At 40.3% G+C, this 16,971-nt stretch overlaps 1 protein-coding gene across 1 annotated transcript in view; it reads left to right on the top strand.

Moving 5' to 3' along the window:
* Positions 1–16,971, top strand: part of KIF11 (kinesin family member 11) — a 65,286-nt gene that overhangs the window by 17,162 nt on the left and 31,153 nt on the right. The window contains exons 7-10 of the mRNA XM_005565954.5: positions 1,984–2,074; positions 2,318–2,560; positions 5,580–5,675; positions 11,147–11,235. Of these exons, the coding sequence (XP_005566011.2) occupies positions 1,984–2,074; positions 2,318–2,560; positions 5,580–5,675; positions 11,147–11,235 (519 nt within the window). The remainder of the gene's footprint in view (positions 1–1,983; positions 2,075–2,317; positions 2,561–5,579; positions 5,676–11,146; positions 11,236–16,971) is intronic.

Consider the following 16,971-nt stretch of genomic DNA (forward strand, 5'->3'; position numbering starts at 1 on the left):
ATTTTTTAGTAGAGATAGAGACGGGGTTTCACCGTGTTAGCCAGGATGGTCTCGATCTCCTGACCTCATGATCCGCCCACCTCGGCCTCCCAAAGTGCTGGGATTACAGGCTTGAGCCACCGCGCCCGACCTATTATTATTATTATTATTATTATTATGTTTTTTTTTTTTTTTTTGAGACAAAGTCTCTCTCTGTCCCCCAGGCTGGAGTGAAGTGACGCGATCTCGGCTCACTGCAAGCTCCGCCTCCCGGGTTCATGCTATTCTCCTGCCTCAGCCTCCCGAGTAGCTGGGACAACAGGCGCCCACCACTACGCCCAGCTAATTTTTTGTATTTTTTAGTAGAGACGGGGTTTGACTGTGTTAGTCAGGATGGTCTTGATCTCCTGACCTCGTGATCTGCCCGCCTCGGCCTCCCAAAATGATTACAGGCTTGAGGCACCAAGCCTGGTGGAGATGAATATTATAATTCAGATCTATAGTTTGCATTTATGCTTTTCCTTGGATCTTCCTCCTTTTCTGTAATTTTAAATAATTTAAATAATTTTTATAAAAATGCTACTTGGCTGGGCGCTATGGCTCACGCCTGTAATCCCAGCACTTTGGGAGGCCAAGGCGGGAGGATCACTTGAGGTCCGGAGTTCGAGACCAGCCTGGCCAATGTGGTGAAACCCCGTCTCTACTAAAATTACAAAAACTAGCTGGGCGTGGTGGCGTGTGCCTGTAATCCCAGATACTTGGTAGGCTGAGTCAGGAGAACTGCTTGAACCCAGGAGGCAGAAGTTGCAGTGAGCTGAGATCGAGCCATTGCAATAAGTCTAGCCTGGGCAATAAGTTTCAAAAAAAAAAAAAAAGATACTTAATTTTTTGTTTAAGTAACATGAAAGTACAAAGAAGAAAATTGAAACTTACCAGATTCTCTGTCAACTGTCAATGATATTAACAAACATGATAATGTTCACCAACTGCCATTGGATACAAAAAGAATGTCTTTGGTCATCTGTATAATTTTTTTTCCCCTAAGATAAAAGCAGAGTATTTGGTTTTTTTTGTTTGTTTTTTTGCTTGTTGTTTTTTTTCCCAAGACAACATCTTACTTTGTCACCCAGGCTAGAGTGCAGTGACTCAGTCATGACTTACTGCAGCCTTGACCTCCTGGGCTAAAGTGATCCTCCCACCCGAGCCTCTAGGGTAGCTGTAACTGTAGGAGCATACCACTATGCCCAGCTAATTTTGAAATTTTTTTGTAGAGATGGCAGTCCCACTATGTTGCCCAGGCTGGTTTCGAACTCCTGGGTTGAAGTGACCCTCCTACCTTGGCCTCCCAAAGTGTTGGGATTACAGGCATGAGCTACCACCCCTGGCCTGAATATCAGTATTTAGCATAAGGTAGACTTTTGAACATTTTATAATCTAGCAGTGATTATCTTGTAGTGTTTTAGTAATCATGCTGTTTACTATTTCTGCTGTTAGGGGATAGGAGTCACCTATTTCTGATGACAGTCTCAAAGCAGAGAAGTGTACTTGTGCATGTACACAACAGCTGACATGGATGGGGAGGTGGAAGAGTAAACTAATGCCTTGCCTGGTACCATTTGAATTTATGGTAATGACATACTTCAAATGGTTCTTATGAATAGCAGATTGATTGCAAGCCATCTCTTCTTGACATACCAGGCAAATGTTTCGACCCCATCCACATCCAGCTTTCAGAGGTGCCTCAGGATTCTAAGTCTTTTGGAGTTTTTTTTCAGATAGCTTCTTATTGATGCCGCTTTTGCAGGCAGTAGGTAGGAGAAAACAAAATCCTAATCACTGTTCTATCCATCTCCTATCTTCCAGAATATTCTTGATATCTCCTGTCTGATGTTATCTTTCTCTACCCATGTGGATTTAGATCTTCCTTTCCTGTTTTCAGTATTTCAGAAGCAGGAAATGCTGTTTTACATTATAATGACTGGGCAACTTGATATTGTTTTCTAGTCGTTCCCACTCAGTTTTCTCTGTTACAATACATATGAAAGAAACTACGATTGATGGAGAAGAGCTTGTTAAAATTGGAAAGTTGAACTTGGTAAGCATCCACCTTAATACTACTGTTTCACTCTTAAACACCTTATAGAGCAGCTTGAAATTTTGCCCTTGAGACAGTTTTTGTGGTCACTGGGTGATTAGCTTTGTAGTGGGAGAACAAATTTATTAATTACAGAAAAATTATTTTGCTGGCTATTTAATACATTATGTATACTATAAGAATGAAAGTCTTTGAATCCAAATCCAATAGACTCACTTTTTATTTTTATTTTTGAAATTAAAGGTTGATCTTGCAGGAAGTGAAAACATCGGCCGTTCTGGAGCTGTTGATAAGAGAGCTCGGGAAGCTGGAAATATAAATCAATCCCTGTTGACTTTGGGAAGGGTTATTACCGCCCTTGTAGAAAGAACACCTCATGTTCCTTATCGAGAATCTAAACTAACTAGAATCCTCCAGGATTCTCTTGGAGGGCGTACAAGAACATCTATAATTGCAACAATTTCTCCTGCATCTCTCAATCTTGAGGTAAGCCCTTTGAAAGCAAGCTGCGAGTGTAGTAGCTGTAATTCTTATTTAGCTATTATATATTTTAAAAGTTTATTTACTAGGCTGGACATAGTGACTCATACCTGTAAACCCAGCACTTTGGAAGTCCGAGGTGGGTGGATCACTTGAGCTTAGGAGTTCGAGACCAGCCTGGGCAACCTGCCGAAACCCTGTCTCTACCAAAAATACAAAAAATTAGGTGGGTTTGGTGGTGCACACCTGTGGTCCCACCTACTTATGGGGCTGAGGTGGGAGAATCACTTAAGCCTGGGAGGCGGAAGTTGCACTGAACTGAGATCATGCCACTACACTCCAGCCTGGGTGGCAGAGGGAGACCCCATCTCAAAAAAATATATATATATATATATATAAAATATATATATATATGGTGGAATAAAAAAAGTTCATTTAGTAGCTTCATTCTTTTTTTTTTTTTGAGATGAATCCCGCTCTTATCCCCCAGGCTGGAGTGCGATGACGAGATCTCAGCTCACTGCAACCTCCACCTCCTGGGTTCAAACGATTTTCCTGCCTCAGCCTCCCAAGTAGCTGGGATTACAGGCGCCTGCCACCACACCCAGCTAATTTTTGTATTTTTAGTAGAGATGTGGTTTCACCTTGTTGACCAGGCTGGTCTCAAACTCCTGACCTCAGGTGAACCGCCCGCCTTTGTCTCCCAAAGTTCTGCGATTACAGGCGTATGCCACCGCGCCCGGCCTACCTTGCTTCATTCTATGCTATAATGTAAAACAATCTGGACATTGCATATGAACATATACAGGAGGACACTCCTGAAGAAGTTATCTTTTTCCTTCCTGGCAGAGTTTTTAACCTTAAAAAGCCAGTTTCTCAATGGCTTTTCCACACAGTCTTCAAAGAAAATTGCTGTGGTCATTAGCAGTGGGTGGTATATGGAGATTTAATTGAGGACTTAGGAGCAGGTAAAGTGAATGCTCGCTAGTGTGGTAAGGCTGCTTAGAGAACACTGAAGATGGCGTTGGATGTGTGAGAACAGAGAGAAAAACCAAGAGAAATAACAAAGATGGTAAAATGTAGTCTTATTTTATTGCTATCATCTGCCTTAAGTGGAAATTTTATTTGTTTATTTATTTATTTATTTTTAGAAGTAGAGTCTCATGCTGTTGCCAAGGTTGCAGTACAGTAGCATGATCATGGCTCACTGCAACTTAAATTCCTGGACTCAAGTGATTCCCCCAACCACAGCCTCCTGAGTAGCTAGTACTACAAGTGTGAGCCACCAGGCCTGGCTAAGTTTTGTTTTGTTTTGTTTTGTTTTAAATAGAGACGGAGGTCTCACTATGTTTCCTAGGCTGATCTTGAACTCCTGGGCTCAAGGGATCCTCCTACCTCAGCCTCCTGAAGTGCTGCGATTTAGGCATGGGCCACCTCGCTTGACCTAAATGGATTTTAAAAAGCTTTTTTAGGCCGGGCACGGTGGCTTACACCTGTAATCCCAGCACTTTGGGAGGCTGAGGTGAGTGGATCATCTTAGCTCAGGAGTTCAAGACCAGCCTGAGCAACATGGTGAAACCCCGTCTCTACTAAAAAACACAAAAAAAATTAGCTGGGCGTGGTGGTGCACGCCTGTAATCCCAACTACTCAGGAGGCTGAGGCAGGAGAGTTGCTTGAACCCAGGAAGTAGGGGTTGCAGTGAGCTGAGATTGAGCCACTGCACTCAAGCCTGGGTGACAGAGCGAGACTTTGTCTCAAAAAAACAAAAAACCTTCTTTAAGGTCTCCAACTTCCCCTTCATTAAAAAAGAACTTTATTGAGATTTAATTCACATATCATAAAATTCACCGATTTAAAGTATATTAATTTAATAATTTTAGTATATTAACAGAGCTGTCCAACCGTCACCGAAATCTAAGTTTTGAACATTTTCGTAACCCCAGAAAGAAGGCCTGTACCCATTGAAATTACTTTTCCATTTGCCCCACTCCCAGCTCTAGGACACTACTGCTTTTTGCATCTATGGATTTGCCTGTTCTGGATATTTCATATAAATGGAATTATGTAATATGTGGTTTTTTTGTGACTGGCTTCTTTCACTTAGCATAATGTTTTCAAGGTTCATCTGTATTGTAGCAGCAATACTTTATTCCTTTTAATGGGTGAATAATATTCTATAGTATGGAGTGCAATGGTATGGTCTTGGCTCACTGCAACCTTTGCCTCCCGGGTTCAAGTGATTCTCCTGCCTCACCCTCCCGAGTAGCTGGGATTACAGGCGCCTGCCACCACGCCTAGCTAATTTTTGTATTTTTAGCAGAGACAGGGTTTCACCATGTTGGCCAGGCTGGTCTCGAACTCTTGACCTCATGATCCACCTGCCTTGGCCTTCCAAAGTGCTGGGATTACAGACGTGAGCCACTGTGCCCGGCTGATATGGGACATTTTGTTTATTCATCAGTTGGTAGATTCATTGAGCTTTGTGGTTTTTTGTTTTTGTTTTTTTGTTTGTTTGAGACAAACAAACCTGTTGCCTAGGCTGGAGTGCAATGGCACAGTCACTGCAATCTCAACCTCCTGGGCTTAAGTGATCCTCCCACCTCAGACTCCCAAGTAGGTGGGACTATAGGCACATGCTACCATGCCCAACTAATATTTATCTATTTATTGTAGAAACAGGGTCTCCCTATGTTGCCAAGGCTTGTCTCGAACTCCTGGACTCAAGTGACCCTCATGCCTTGGCCTCCAAAGTGCTGGGATTACAAATGTGAGCCATCATTGAGTTTAAGAATAGTCTAAAGGAAATTATCCTAAGGGTCAAGACTATGAAAATTGAAGAGAAGGGAAAAAAGGATTGAACAGCTTCCTTTTTAAAGGTTGGGCATAGTGGTCTTAATGACTAGATTTTAAAATTAGATACAACTATGAAATATTACTTTAAGTTATTATATAACATATTTTAGATAACAGAACTACATTATTCTCACAATATCTTCACTAATTGATCTTTCCTTTCTATGACAGGAAACGCTGAGTACATTGGAATATGCTCATAGAGCAAAGAACATATTGAATAAGCCTGAAGTGAATCAGAAACTCACCAAAAAAGCTCTTATTAAGGTAACTGTGAATTTTGGAGCATAATGTAATCTTGCTTGACAAATGTGAAAATAAGAAACTTAAGTGGGAGATAATTGTTAAACAACATTTGTAAATTGCCCATGGAAGGCTTTTTATATAGTGATTTAAACTAAATATCTTACGTGTTAACATATTTTTTTCTAATGCTAATATGTTGACTTTACCAACTTTATCAACTGAGTTGGTACTCTTAACAAAATTTTCATTTATTTACATTTACAAAATTTATTTATTTGCATTTTTGAGGTATAATTTACATGCCATAACACCCACCCCCTAATGTAAGCATACAATTCAATGATTTATAGTGCATTTACAGAGTTGTGGAATATAACCACGATCTAGTTTTAGAAAATTTGTATCACTATCCAATTTCCCTTTGCTCCTTTACAATCATGTGGCCACTGAACTGCTTTCTGTCTATAGATTTGCCTTTTCTGGAAATTTCCTATAAATGGAATCATGTAGTATTTGGTCTTTTGCATCAAGTTTCTTTTGCCTAGCATAACATTTGGGATTCCATTTATAACATGTATCAGTAGTTTATTTCTTTTTATTGCTGAATAGTATTCAATTATATGCTGATAATATGACATTTGGATCATTTCCAATAATGCCATTGTGAACATTTCTCTACATGTCTTTTGTGTTGATGTGTTTTCTTTTCTCTTGGGTAGATATCTAGGGATTTAATTTCTGGGTTGTATAGTAAGTTTATGCTTAAGAAACTTTTCCAAGTAGCTCTACCACTTTGTATTTCCTACAGCAGTTTATGAGGTCTGCAATTTCTCCACCTCCTTTTCAACACTTGTTTTGTTTTTGTTTTCTTTTTTTTTTTTTTTTGAGATGAAGTCTCGCTCTTTCACCCAGGCTGGAGTGCAGTGGAACGATCTTGACTCACTGCAACCTCTGCCTCCCAGATTCAAGCGATTCTTCGACCTCAGTCTTCCGAGTAGCTGGGACTACCGGTGTGCACCACCGCGCCCAGCTCATTTTTGTACTTTTAGTAGAGATGGGGTTTCAACATGTTGGCCAGGCTGGTCTTGAACTCCTGACCTTGTGATCCGCCTGCCTCAGCCTCCCAAAGTGCTGGGATCACAGGCGTGAGCCAATACACCTGGCTCCAGTATGGTTTTAATTAGCATTTCCCTAATGACGTTGAACGTCTTTTCTTGTGCTTATTATCTATTTGTTTATCTTTTTTGGTGAAATGTCTATTCAAATGCTTTCCCCAATTTTAATTGGTTTGTCTTCTTATTAAGTTGTAAGAAGTTCATGTAGTCTAGATGCAGGCCCTTAATGAGATATGATTTGCAAATATTTCCTCCCAGTCTGGCTTTACTTTTTCCTTTCCTTGGTTTTTTTTTTAAATAAAGTTTTTATTATTGAGATAATTATAGATTCACATGCAGTTATAAGAAATAATACAGAGAAAACAGGCCAGGCACAATGGCTCATGCCTGTAATCCCAGCACTTTGGGAGACCGAGGTAGGCGGATTGCTTTAGATCAGGAGTTTGGGACTAGCCTGGCCAACATAGTGAAACCCTTATCTCTACTAAAAATACAAAAATTAGCTGGGCGTAGCGGCGCCTGCCTGTAATCCCAGTTACTCAGGAGGCTGAGACAGGAGATTTACTTGAACCCAGGAGACAGAGGTTGCAGTGAGCTGAGATCGCGCCACTGCACTCCAGCATGGGAGACAGAGTGAGGCTCTGTCTCAAAAAAAAAAAAAAAAGTAATAATACAGAGAAATCCTTTGTACATTTTCTTGAACTATAGAATATTACCACAGGGATATTGATATTAATAACAATCCACGGATCTTTCCCAATTTTCCTTACGTGTGTGTGTATGTGTATTTAAGTCTAGACAGTATTGTCACATGTATAGGTTCGTGTATTCACTACCACAATCAAGATACTGAACAGTTCCATCACCACAAGGACCCCTCATATTGCCCTTTTGTTACCACTTTTCTTCCCACCATCTCCCTCCTTTCCTGGTACCCAATAATCTGTCCTCTATAATTTCAAGACTGTTATTGATTGGAATCATACATTATGTAAAGGTCTGAGATTGCCCTATTTATTTATTTATTTATTTATTTTGAGATGGAGTCTTACTCTGTTGCCCAGGCTGGAGTGCACCCAATAATCTGTCCTCTATCATTTCAAGACTGTTATTGATTAGAATCATATATTATGTAAAGGTCTGAGATTGCCTTATTTATTTATTTATTTATTTATTTATTTATTTATTTATTTATTTTGAGACGGAGTCTCACTCTGTTGCCCCGGCTGGAGTGCAGTGGTGCGACCTCAGCTCACTGCAACCTCTGCCTCCCAGGTTCAAGCGATTCTCCTGCCTCACTCTCCCAAGTAGCTGGGATTACAGGTGTTTGCCACCATGTCCAGATAATTTTCTGCATTTTTAGTAGAGACAGGGTTTCACCATGTTCGCCAGGCTGGTCTCAAACTGTTGACCTTGTGATCCACCTACCTTGGCCTCCCAAAGTGCTGGGGTTATAGGCATGAGCCACTGCACCCAGCAGATCTTTTTTTTTAGTAATAAGTAGTAGTCCATGGTGAGTGTGTACCATACAGTTTTTGTAACTATTCACTTATTGAATGACATATGAGCTGATTGCAGTTTTTTTGCTATTACAAACAAAACTGCTATTGACATTCATTTATAGGTATTTATGTAAACATACATTTTTATTTCTCTTGGATAATTGCCCAAGAGTGCAATTGCTGGGTTGTATAATAATTGAATGTTTACTATTTTAGGGAACTGCCTGTTTTTCAAATTGGCTATATCATTTTATAATGTATGAGTGATCTAGTTTCTTCATATCCTCACCAGCATTTAGTGTTGTAACTTTTTTATTTTAGTCATTCTGATAGGTGTGGTAGGTAATAGATATCTCATTGTGGTTTTTAACTTGAATTTTTCTAAAGGCTAATGATGTTGAGCATCTTTTTAACATGCTTATTTGATGTTTATATATTTATGTATATATAGCATATACATATATTGCATATTGATATGTATATAACATACACATGTATAGGTAACATATATATGTATATATATATATATTTATTTCCTCTTATAATTTATTTGTGGAAATATCTGTATGTTTGTCCTGTAGAGTTTTACCGTAGTATCTTTTGACGTGTTCCTCTGTTCTTTGTATTTTCTGTAAATTGGAAGCTGAATCTTGAGGCTTAATTAAATTCAAGTTTTGTCTTATTTATTTTTGGCAAAACTAATTCATAAGCAGTAGTGTCTTCTTCCATTTAGAAGTATATAATCTCTGGTTCTCTTTTTTTTTTTTTTGAGACGGAGTCTCGCTCTGTTGCCCAGGCTGGAGTGCAGTGGCACCATCTCGGCTCACTGCAAGCTCTGCCTCCCAGGTTCACGCCATTCTCCTGCCTCAGCCTCCCCAGTAGCTGGGACTACAGGCACCCGCCACCATGCCCGGCTAAATTTTTGTATTTTAGTAGAGATGGGGTTTCACCGTGTTAGCCAGGATGGTCTTGATCTCCTGACCTTGTGATCCGCCCGCCTCGGCCTCCCAAAGTGTTGGGATTACAGGTGTGAGCCACCGCGCCCGGCCGGTTCTTTGTCTTTTTTATGGGCAATGACAATATTCAGGGACTTGGTCAATAGTTTTCTAAGGTTGCAATATGGTAATATTTGAATTCAATTATTCTTTCTTAATTGATTGCTGAACCTCAGGTTGAATATCCCTTATCTGAAATGCATGGGACCAGAAGTGTTTTGGATTTCAGATATTTTGGATTTTGGAATATTTGCGTATACATAATAAGGTATATTGGGGATGGGACCCAAGTCTAAATATGAAATTCATTTTTGTTTCATAGAACCATATATACGTAGCCTGCAAGTAATTTTATGCAATATTTTGAATAATTTTGTGTATGAGACAGTGTTTTAACTGTGACCTGTCACATCAGATCAGGTGCAAAATTTTCAATTTCTGGTGTCATGTCGGTGCTCAAAAAGTTTGGGTCTTTTGGACCCAAACTTTTGGGTTTCAGGTTTTCAGATTAGGGATGTTCAACCTGTGCTTCTATTAAGAGGTTATTTCTCTCATCTACTTAGAGGTATAGTTCTTATAGGAAAGGCAGGACACATGCTTGATAATTTCCTTTATTTGCCAATTTTGAGAATAATGAGTTGGTTTCCTAGGTTTCTTAGTGTCATTATAATCTCATATATTTAAATTGTTTGTGTTAACTGACTGTAGTTTTTCTCCTCACTGATGCTCAGATTGACTCATCTTTGGCCAGGGGTATGTTAGTCTGTTTTCATGCTGCTGAAGACATACCCAAGATTGGGCAATTTACAAAAGAAAGAGGTTTATTGGACTTATAGTTCCACATGGCCGGGGAGCCCTCATAATCATAGTGGAAGGCAAGGAGGAGCAAGTCACATCTTACGTGGGTGGCAGCAGGCAAAGAGAGAGCGCTTGTGTGGAGAAACTCCCATTTTTAAAACCATCAGGGCCGGGTGCAGTGGCTCAAGCCTGTAATCCCAGCACTTTGGGAGGCCAAGACGGGCGGATCACAAGGTCAGGAGTTCGAGACCAGCCTGGCCAATATGGTCAAACCCCGTCTCTACTAAAAATACAAAAATTAGCCGGGAGTGGTGGTGGACGCCTGTAGTCCCAGCTACTTGGGAGGCTGAGCAGGAGAATCGCTTGAACCCAGGAGGCGGAGGTTGTAGTGAGCCGAGATCGGGCCACTGCACTCCAGCCTGGGAGACAGAGCGAGACTCTGTCTCAAAAAAATAAATAAATAAATAAATAAATAAAACCATCAGATCTTGTGAGACCTATTCACTGTCATGAGAACGGCATGGGAAAGATCTGCCCCTACAATTCAATCATCTCCCACCGGGTCCCTCCCACAACAAGTGGGAATTATGGGAGCTACAAGATGAAATTTGGGTGGGGAGACAGAGCCAATCTATATTAAGGGGTTATCTCTTCAGGTGGTTTCTTGAGTCCTTTTGATTAGCCTAGTAGTCTTTGTTTAGCTTCTTTCCTTGCCTTATTTGACAAGATGTTCTGTGTTCATCTTGAGTATTTCCTACCTCAGTCCTGGAATCAGATGCTTTTCTAAGGAATCCTGGTTCATTTTAGTTTGAAATACTGCTACCAACCTGGGTACTGGAGGTTGTGGTTTTTCTTGGGAAGTCCATATTTTTAGAATGAGTGCATTTAAAAAGGAGCTTTGAAAGACTTTATTTCTATACAAATTAATATTGATTAACAAGTATGGTTATAACTTTTTATCATGCTTCTTTATGTTTTAAAAGACATAAAAAGGCTAACTTTACTTTTTATTTGATGCATATCCTTCCCAAACTGAATGAAAAAAGTACTAAACTGACACCTTCAACATTCCTCTTGTGTAGGAGTATACGGAGGAGATAGAGCGTTTAAAACGAGATCTTGCTGCAGCTCGTGAGAAAAATGGAGTGTACATTTCTGAAGAAAATTTTAGGTAAGCCCTTGGCTATGGAGTTAATTTCCAAGAATAAGCATTTCTGATAACAGGCTATTTGAAGTAAAACTTACGTAGCAGTAAATAAAATCTTTATATCAAGTGCCGATAAATACTTCATTTTGTGTGTGTGTGTGTGTGTTTTTTTTTGAGACAGGGTGAGTGTGCACTCTCACCCAGACTGGAGTGCAGTGGCACAATCTTGGCTTGCTATATCCTCAATCTCCTGGGCTCAAGTGATCCCCCTGCCTCAGCCTCCCAAGTAGCTGGGGTTACAGGCATGAGCCACCACACTCAGTTAATTTTTGCAATTTTTTGTAGAGACAAGGTGTCGCCATGCTGCCTAGGCTTCTATTTTGTTTTGACATTAACAAGTAGCTATCAAACACTTTATAAAATCTTTACTTTTAGTTTTTAAATCATTAATTCATATGAAGTTTCAAGAAGAGTACAAGAGAAGTTTCATGTATTCTTCACCCAGTCTTCCTCAGTGGTTATCTCTTATATAATTATAGTACAAGGCTGGGTGTGGTGGCTCATGCCTGTGAATTCTAGCACTTTGGGAGGCCAAGGCAGGCGGATCACCTGAGGTTGGGAGTTTGAGATCAGTCTGACCAACATGGAGAAACCCAATCTCTACTAAAAACATAAAATTAGCCGGGTGTGGTGGTACATGCCTGTAATCACAGCTGCTCCAGAGGCTGAGGCAGGAGAATTGCTTGAACCTGGGAGGCAGAGGTTGTGGTGAGCCGAGATAGCGCCATTGCACTCCAGCCTGGGCAATGAGAGCAAAATTCTGTCTCAAAAAAAAAAAAGATAAATAAAAAATAGACTGGGCGCCATAGCTCATGCCTGTAATCCCAGCACTTTGGGAGGCTGAGGCGGGTGGATCACCTGAGGTCAGGAGTTCGAGACCAGCCTGGCCAACATGGTGAAACCCTGTCTCCACTAAAAATACAAAAGTTAGCCGGGCGTGGTGGCAGGCCTGTAATCCCAGCTACTTGGGAGGCTGAGGCAGGAGAATCGCTTGAACCTGGGAGGCAGAGGTTGCAGTGAGCTGAGATAGCACCATTGCACTCCAGCCTGGGGAAGAAGAGTGAGACTTCATCTCAAAAAAAAAAAAAAAAAAAAAAGAAAACAATAAAATAAATAACAATTATAGTACAATACCAAAGCTGGGAAATTGACCTTGATACAATATGTATATTAGTTTGTTCTTATACTACTATAAAGAACCACGGAGACTGGGTAATTTGTAAAGAAAAGAGGTTTAATTGGCTCACAGTTGAACAGACTCTACAGGAGGCATGGCTGGGGAGGCCTCAGGAAACTGACAATCCTGGTAGAAGGGCTAAGGGGAAGCAAGCACATCTTCACATGGCGGCAGGAGAGAGAAAGTGAAGAGGAGAGCGCTGCACACTTCTGAACAACCAGATCTTGTGAGAACTCATTCGCTATCATGAGAATAGCAAGGGGGAAGTCCATCTTTATCATTCAGTTATCTCCCACCAGGCCTCTCCTCCAACATGGGATTATAATTCAACATGAGATTTTGGTGGGGACAGAGAGCCAGACCATATCAACATGTGTATATACTTCTGTGCCATTTTGTCACTTGTATAGATTTGTGTAACCACCACTGCAATCAAGATACAGGCTATCCTATCATCACAAGGAACTCTCTTGCTAATTCACTATAGTCGCACTCAGTCCATCTTTTTCATGATTCCTAACCCCTGGCAACCACTAATCTGTTCACTTTTTAAAGCCCTGGAGTAGTTGTTCAAAGGAAAGCTTTTATTGAGGCCCATTATATAAAACAACAATAATAACAGAGAAAACAAGGGGAAGAAGGCAAGAGGGATGCTAAGGACTATAACTTGAAAATTCTTGATTGTGTTTATCCTTGAAGATAGTAGGAAGCAAGACTTTCACAGAGCATTTTTTAAAAGTTAATAGTGATAAAAGATATTAGACCTAATTAATAATAACCAGAAGCATTTTAGTATAATCTTTTACTGAACTTTTTAATAGATGTTAACGCGCTAATAGTATATAAATCATTTAATAAACTTACTTTTTTCTGTGTTGTTTCCAGCTGTCATAATGTACTCCATGAATGTGGAGTAAGATGCCCTAGAATCAGAACAATGTAAGATTGTGGGTTAGATAACAGTTTACCACCACTAAAGGAGGTGTTCTTTTTTTGATGCTTTAGAAGTAAAAAGTAATTGGTGAGGCACTCAGTCCTGGCCTGTAATCTTTAGAAATGATATCGATTACTGGCTTTCATCTTTCTGATTTTATTTTTGAACTTAAGAAGTAACTTTAGTTTTCGTTTGTTTAATCCCATGATTTAAAATATGGTGTTTTTTAACTTTTATTTTAGTTTCATGGGTACATGTGCAGGTTTGTTCTATAGATAGATTGCATGTAACAGGAGTTGGTGTATATATTATTTTGTCACCCAGATAATAATCATAGAACCTGATGGATAGGTTTTCAATCCTTACTTTCCTCTTACCCTCCACCCTCAAAGAGGCCTAGGAGACTATTGTTCCCTTCTTCGTGTCCATGTGTACTCAGGGTTTAGCTCCTACTTATAAGTGAAAACATTCAGTGTTTGGTTTTCTGTTCCTGTGTCAGTTTGTTTAGGACAATGGCATCCAGCATCCAGCTCCATCCATGTTGCTGCAAAGGACATGATCTCGTTCTTTTTTTCTTTTGAGACAGTCTTGCTCTGTCACCCAGGCTGGAGTGCAGTGGTGTGATCTTGGCTCACTGCAACCTTTGCCTCCTAGGTTCAAGTGATTCTCCTACCCCAGCCACCTGAGTTGCTGGGATTACAGGCGCCTGCCACCATGCCCAGCGAATTTTTTTTTTTTTTTTTTAAGTAGAGACGGGGTTTCACCATGCACAATGTTGGCCAGGCTGGTTTTGAATTCCTGGCCTCAAGTGATCAACTCACCTCAGTCTCCTGAAGTGCTGGGATTATAGGCATGAGCCACTGCACCTGGCCGTCTTGTCTTTTTTATGCCTGTGTAGTATTCCATGGTGTATATGTACCACATTTTCTTTATCCAGTCTACTGTGGATGGATAACTAGGTTGATTCCACGTCTTTGCTGTTATGAATAGTGCTATGATGAACATATGTGTGCATGTGTCTTTATGGTAGAACAATTTATATTCCTTTGGATATATACCTAGTAATGGGATTGCTGGCTCGAATAGTATTTCTTTGTGTGTGTGTTTTATTTATTTATTTTTTTTGAGATGGAGTCTTGCTCTTTTGCCCAGAGTGGCACAATCTTGGCTCACTGCAAACTCTGCCCCCCAGGTTCAAGCAATTCTCCTGCCTCAGCCTCCTAAGTAGCTGGGATTACAGGTGCCTGCCATCATGCCCGGCTAATTTTTGTATTTTTAGTAGAGATGTGGTTTCACCATGTTGGCCAGGCTGGTCTCAAACTCCTGACTTCAGGTGATCCACCCACCTCAGCCTTCTAAAGTGCTGGGATTACAGGCCACCATGCCCTGTGATAGTTTCTTTTGTTATGCAGAAGCTCTTTAGTTTAATTACCTCCCATTTGTTAATTTCTGGTTTGTTGCAATTGCTGTTAGCATCTTCATCATGAAATCTTTGTCAGGGCCTATACCACCGTTTTTTTTTGAGATGAAGTCTTGCTCTCTTGCCCAGGCTGGAGTGCAGTGGCATGATCTTGGCTCACTGCATCCTCTGCCTCCCACATTCAAGCAATTCTCCTGCCTCAGCCTCCTAAGTAGCTGGGATTACAGGCGCCTGCCACTACGCGTGGCTAATTTTTGTATTTTTAGTAGAGATGGGGTTTCACCATGTCGGCCAGGCTGGTCTTGAACTCCTGATCTCAAGTGATCTGCCCACCTCCGCTTCCCAAACTGCTGGGATTACAGGTGTTAGCCACCGTGCCCAGCCGGGCCTATATGATTTTATACCTAGAAAAACCCCATAGTCTCTGTCCATAAGCTCCTAGATCTGATAAACAATTTAAGCAGAGTTTCTGGATACACAATTGTTGTACAAAAATCAGTAGCATTCCTATATACTAATAATGTCCAAGCTGAGTGCCAAACAGGAACGCAATCCCATTCACAATAGCCACAAAAACAGTAAAATACCTAGGAATACAACTAACCAGAGAGGTGAAAGATCTCTACGGTAAGAATTGTAAAACACTGCTGAAAGAAATCAGAGTTGACACAAACAAATGGAAAAACATTCCATGCTCATGGATAAGAAGAATCAATATTGTTAAAATGGCCATACCACCAAAAGCAATTTACAGACTGAATGCTGTTCCTCTCAAACTACCAATGACATTCTTCACAGAATTGGAAGAAACTATTATAAAATTCACATGGAAGTGTAAAAGAGCCCAAATAGCCAAAACAATCCTAGGCAAAAAGAACAAAGCTGGAGGCATCGCATTACCTGACTACTACAGTGCTACAGTAACCACAACATCATGGTACTGGTACAAAAACAGACACATAGACCAGTGAAACCGAATAGAGAGCCCAGAAATAAAGGTACACACCTACAGCCATCTGATCTTCGACAGAACATGCAATGGAGATAAAACTGCCTGTTCAATAAATGGTGCTGGGATAACTGGCTAGCCATATGCAGAAGACTGAAACTGAACCCCTTCCTTAATGCCCGTATACAGAAATCAACTCAAGATGGATTAAAAACTTAAATGTAAAACCTAAAACTAAAAACCCTTGTGAAAATCCTAAGTGTTTGTTCTCTAACAGACATGAGCATAATCTGAGATAGTTTTGTCTGAAAAAACTTTTGGAATTAGTACAGTGTCAGTCAGAGAAGAATCACAAAAACTACAGCCAACATTTAAAACAGGATAATGCTTTATTTAAGCCAAGCTTAATAGACATTTTAAAACCATATCAAAATCATGTCATCCATACAATAACAATATTGTCTTACCCTTTGGCATTCACTATAAGAAAAGCATTTCAAATAATCCCATTTTGCATAAAAGATCCATTTCTATTTTATTTTATTTTTTATTTTTGAGACGGAGTCTCGCTCTGTCACCCAGGCTGGAGTGCAGTGGCGCGATCTTGGCTCACTGCAAGCTCCGCCTCCCGGGTTCATGCCATTCTCTCGCCTCAGCCTCCTGAGTAGCTGGGACTACAGGCGCCTGCCACCATGCCCTGCTAATTTTGTTTTTGTATTTTTAGTAGAGATGGGGTTTCACCGTGTTAGCCAGGATGGTCTTGATTTGCTGACCTCATGATCCTCCCGCCTCGGCCTCCCAAAGTGCTGGGATTACAGGTGTGAGCCACCGCGCCCGGCCGTAGAAGGTCCATTTCTAATAAAAAGCTATTATATTTAATTAAAAGACTATTAGAATTAACTCTTCTCTTACAGCTCTTTTCTAGCTTTTCCTTTAGTCAACAATATCTTTAGCTAATATGTTAAGGGAATTTGTATTCACGGAAGAATCTTTGTCATTTAAGCATAATGTGAAATATAAAATTGTTGGTTGTTATCAAAGAATTAGATGAGCAAATACAGGCATTCACTTCTGAAACTTACTAATACTCAAGAAATCAGAGACCCATTAAAGTGGGTTTGGAAGACCTGTGAGCTTTGTGCTTGAGAAAAGCATTGTTCTATTTTACTTTTTATGACTTCTTTTGACTTTGACTTCATCTTCTAATATTTTTGTTGAAT

The sequence above is a fragment of the Macaca fascicularis genome, chromosome 9 (assembly GCF_037993035.2).
Source record: "Macaca fascicularis isolate 582-1 chromosome 9, T2T-MFA8v1.1".
Taxonomy (NCBI): Eukaryota; Metazoa; Chordata; class Mammalia; order Primates; family Cercopithecidae; genus Macaca; species Macaca fascicularis.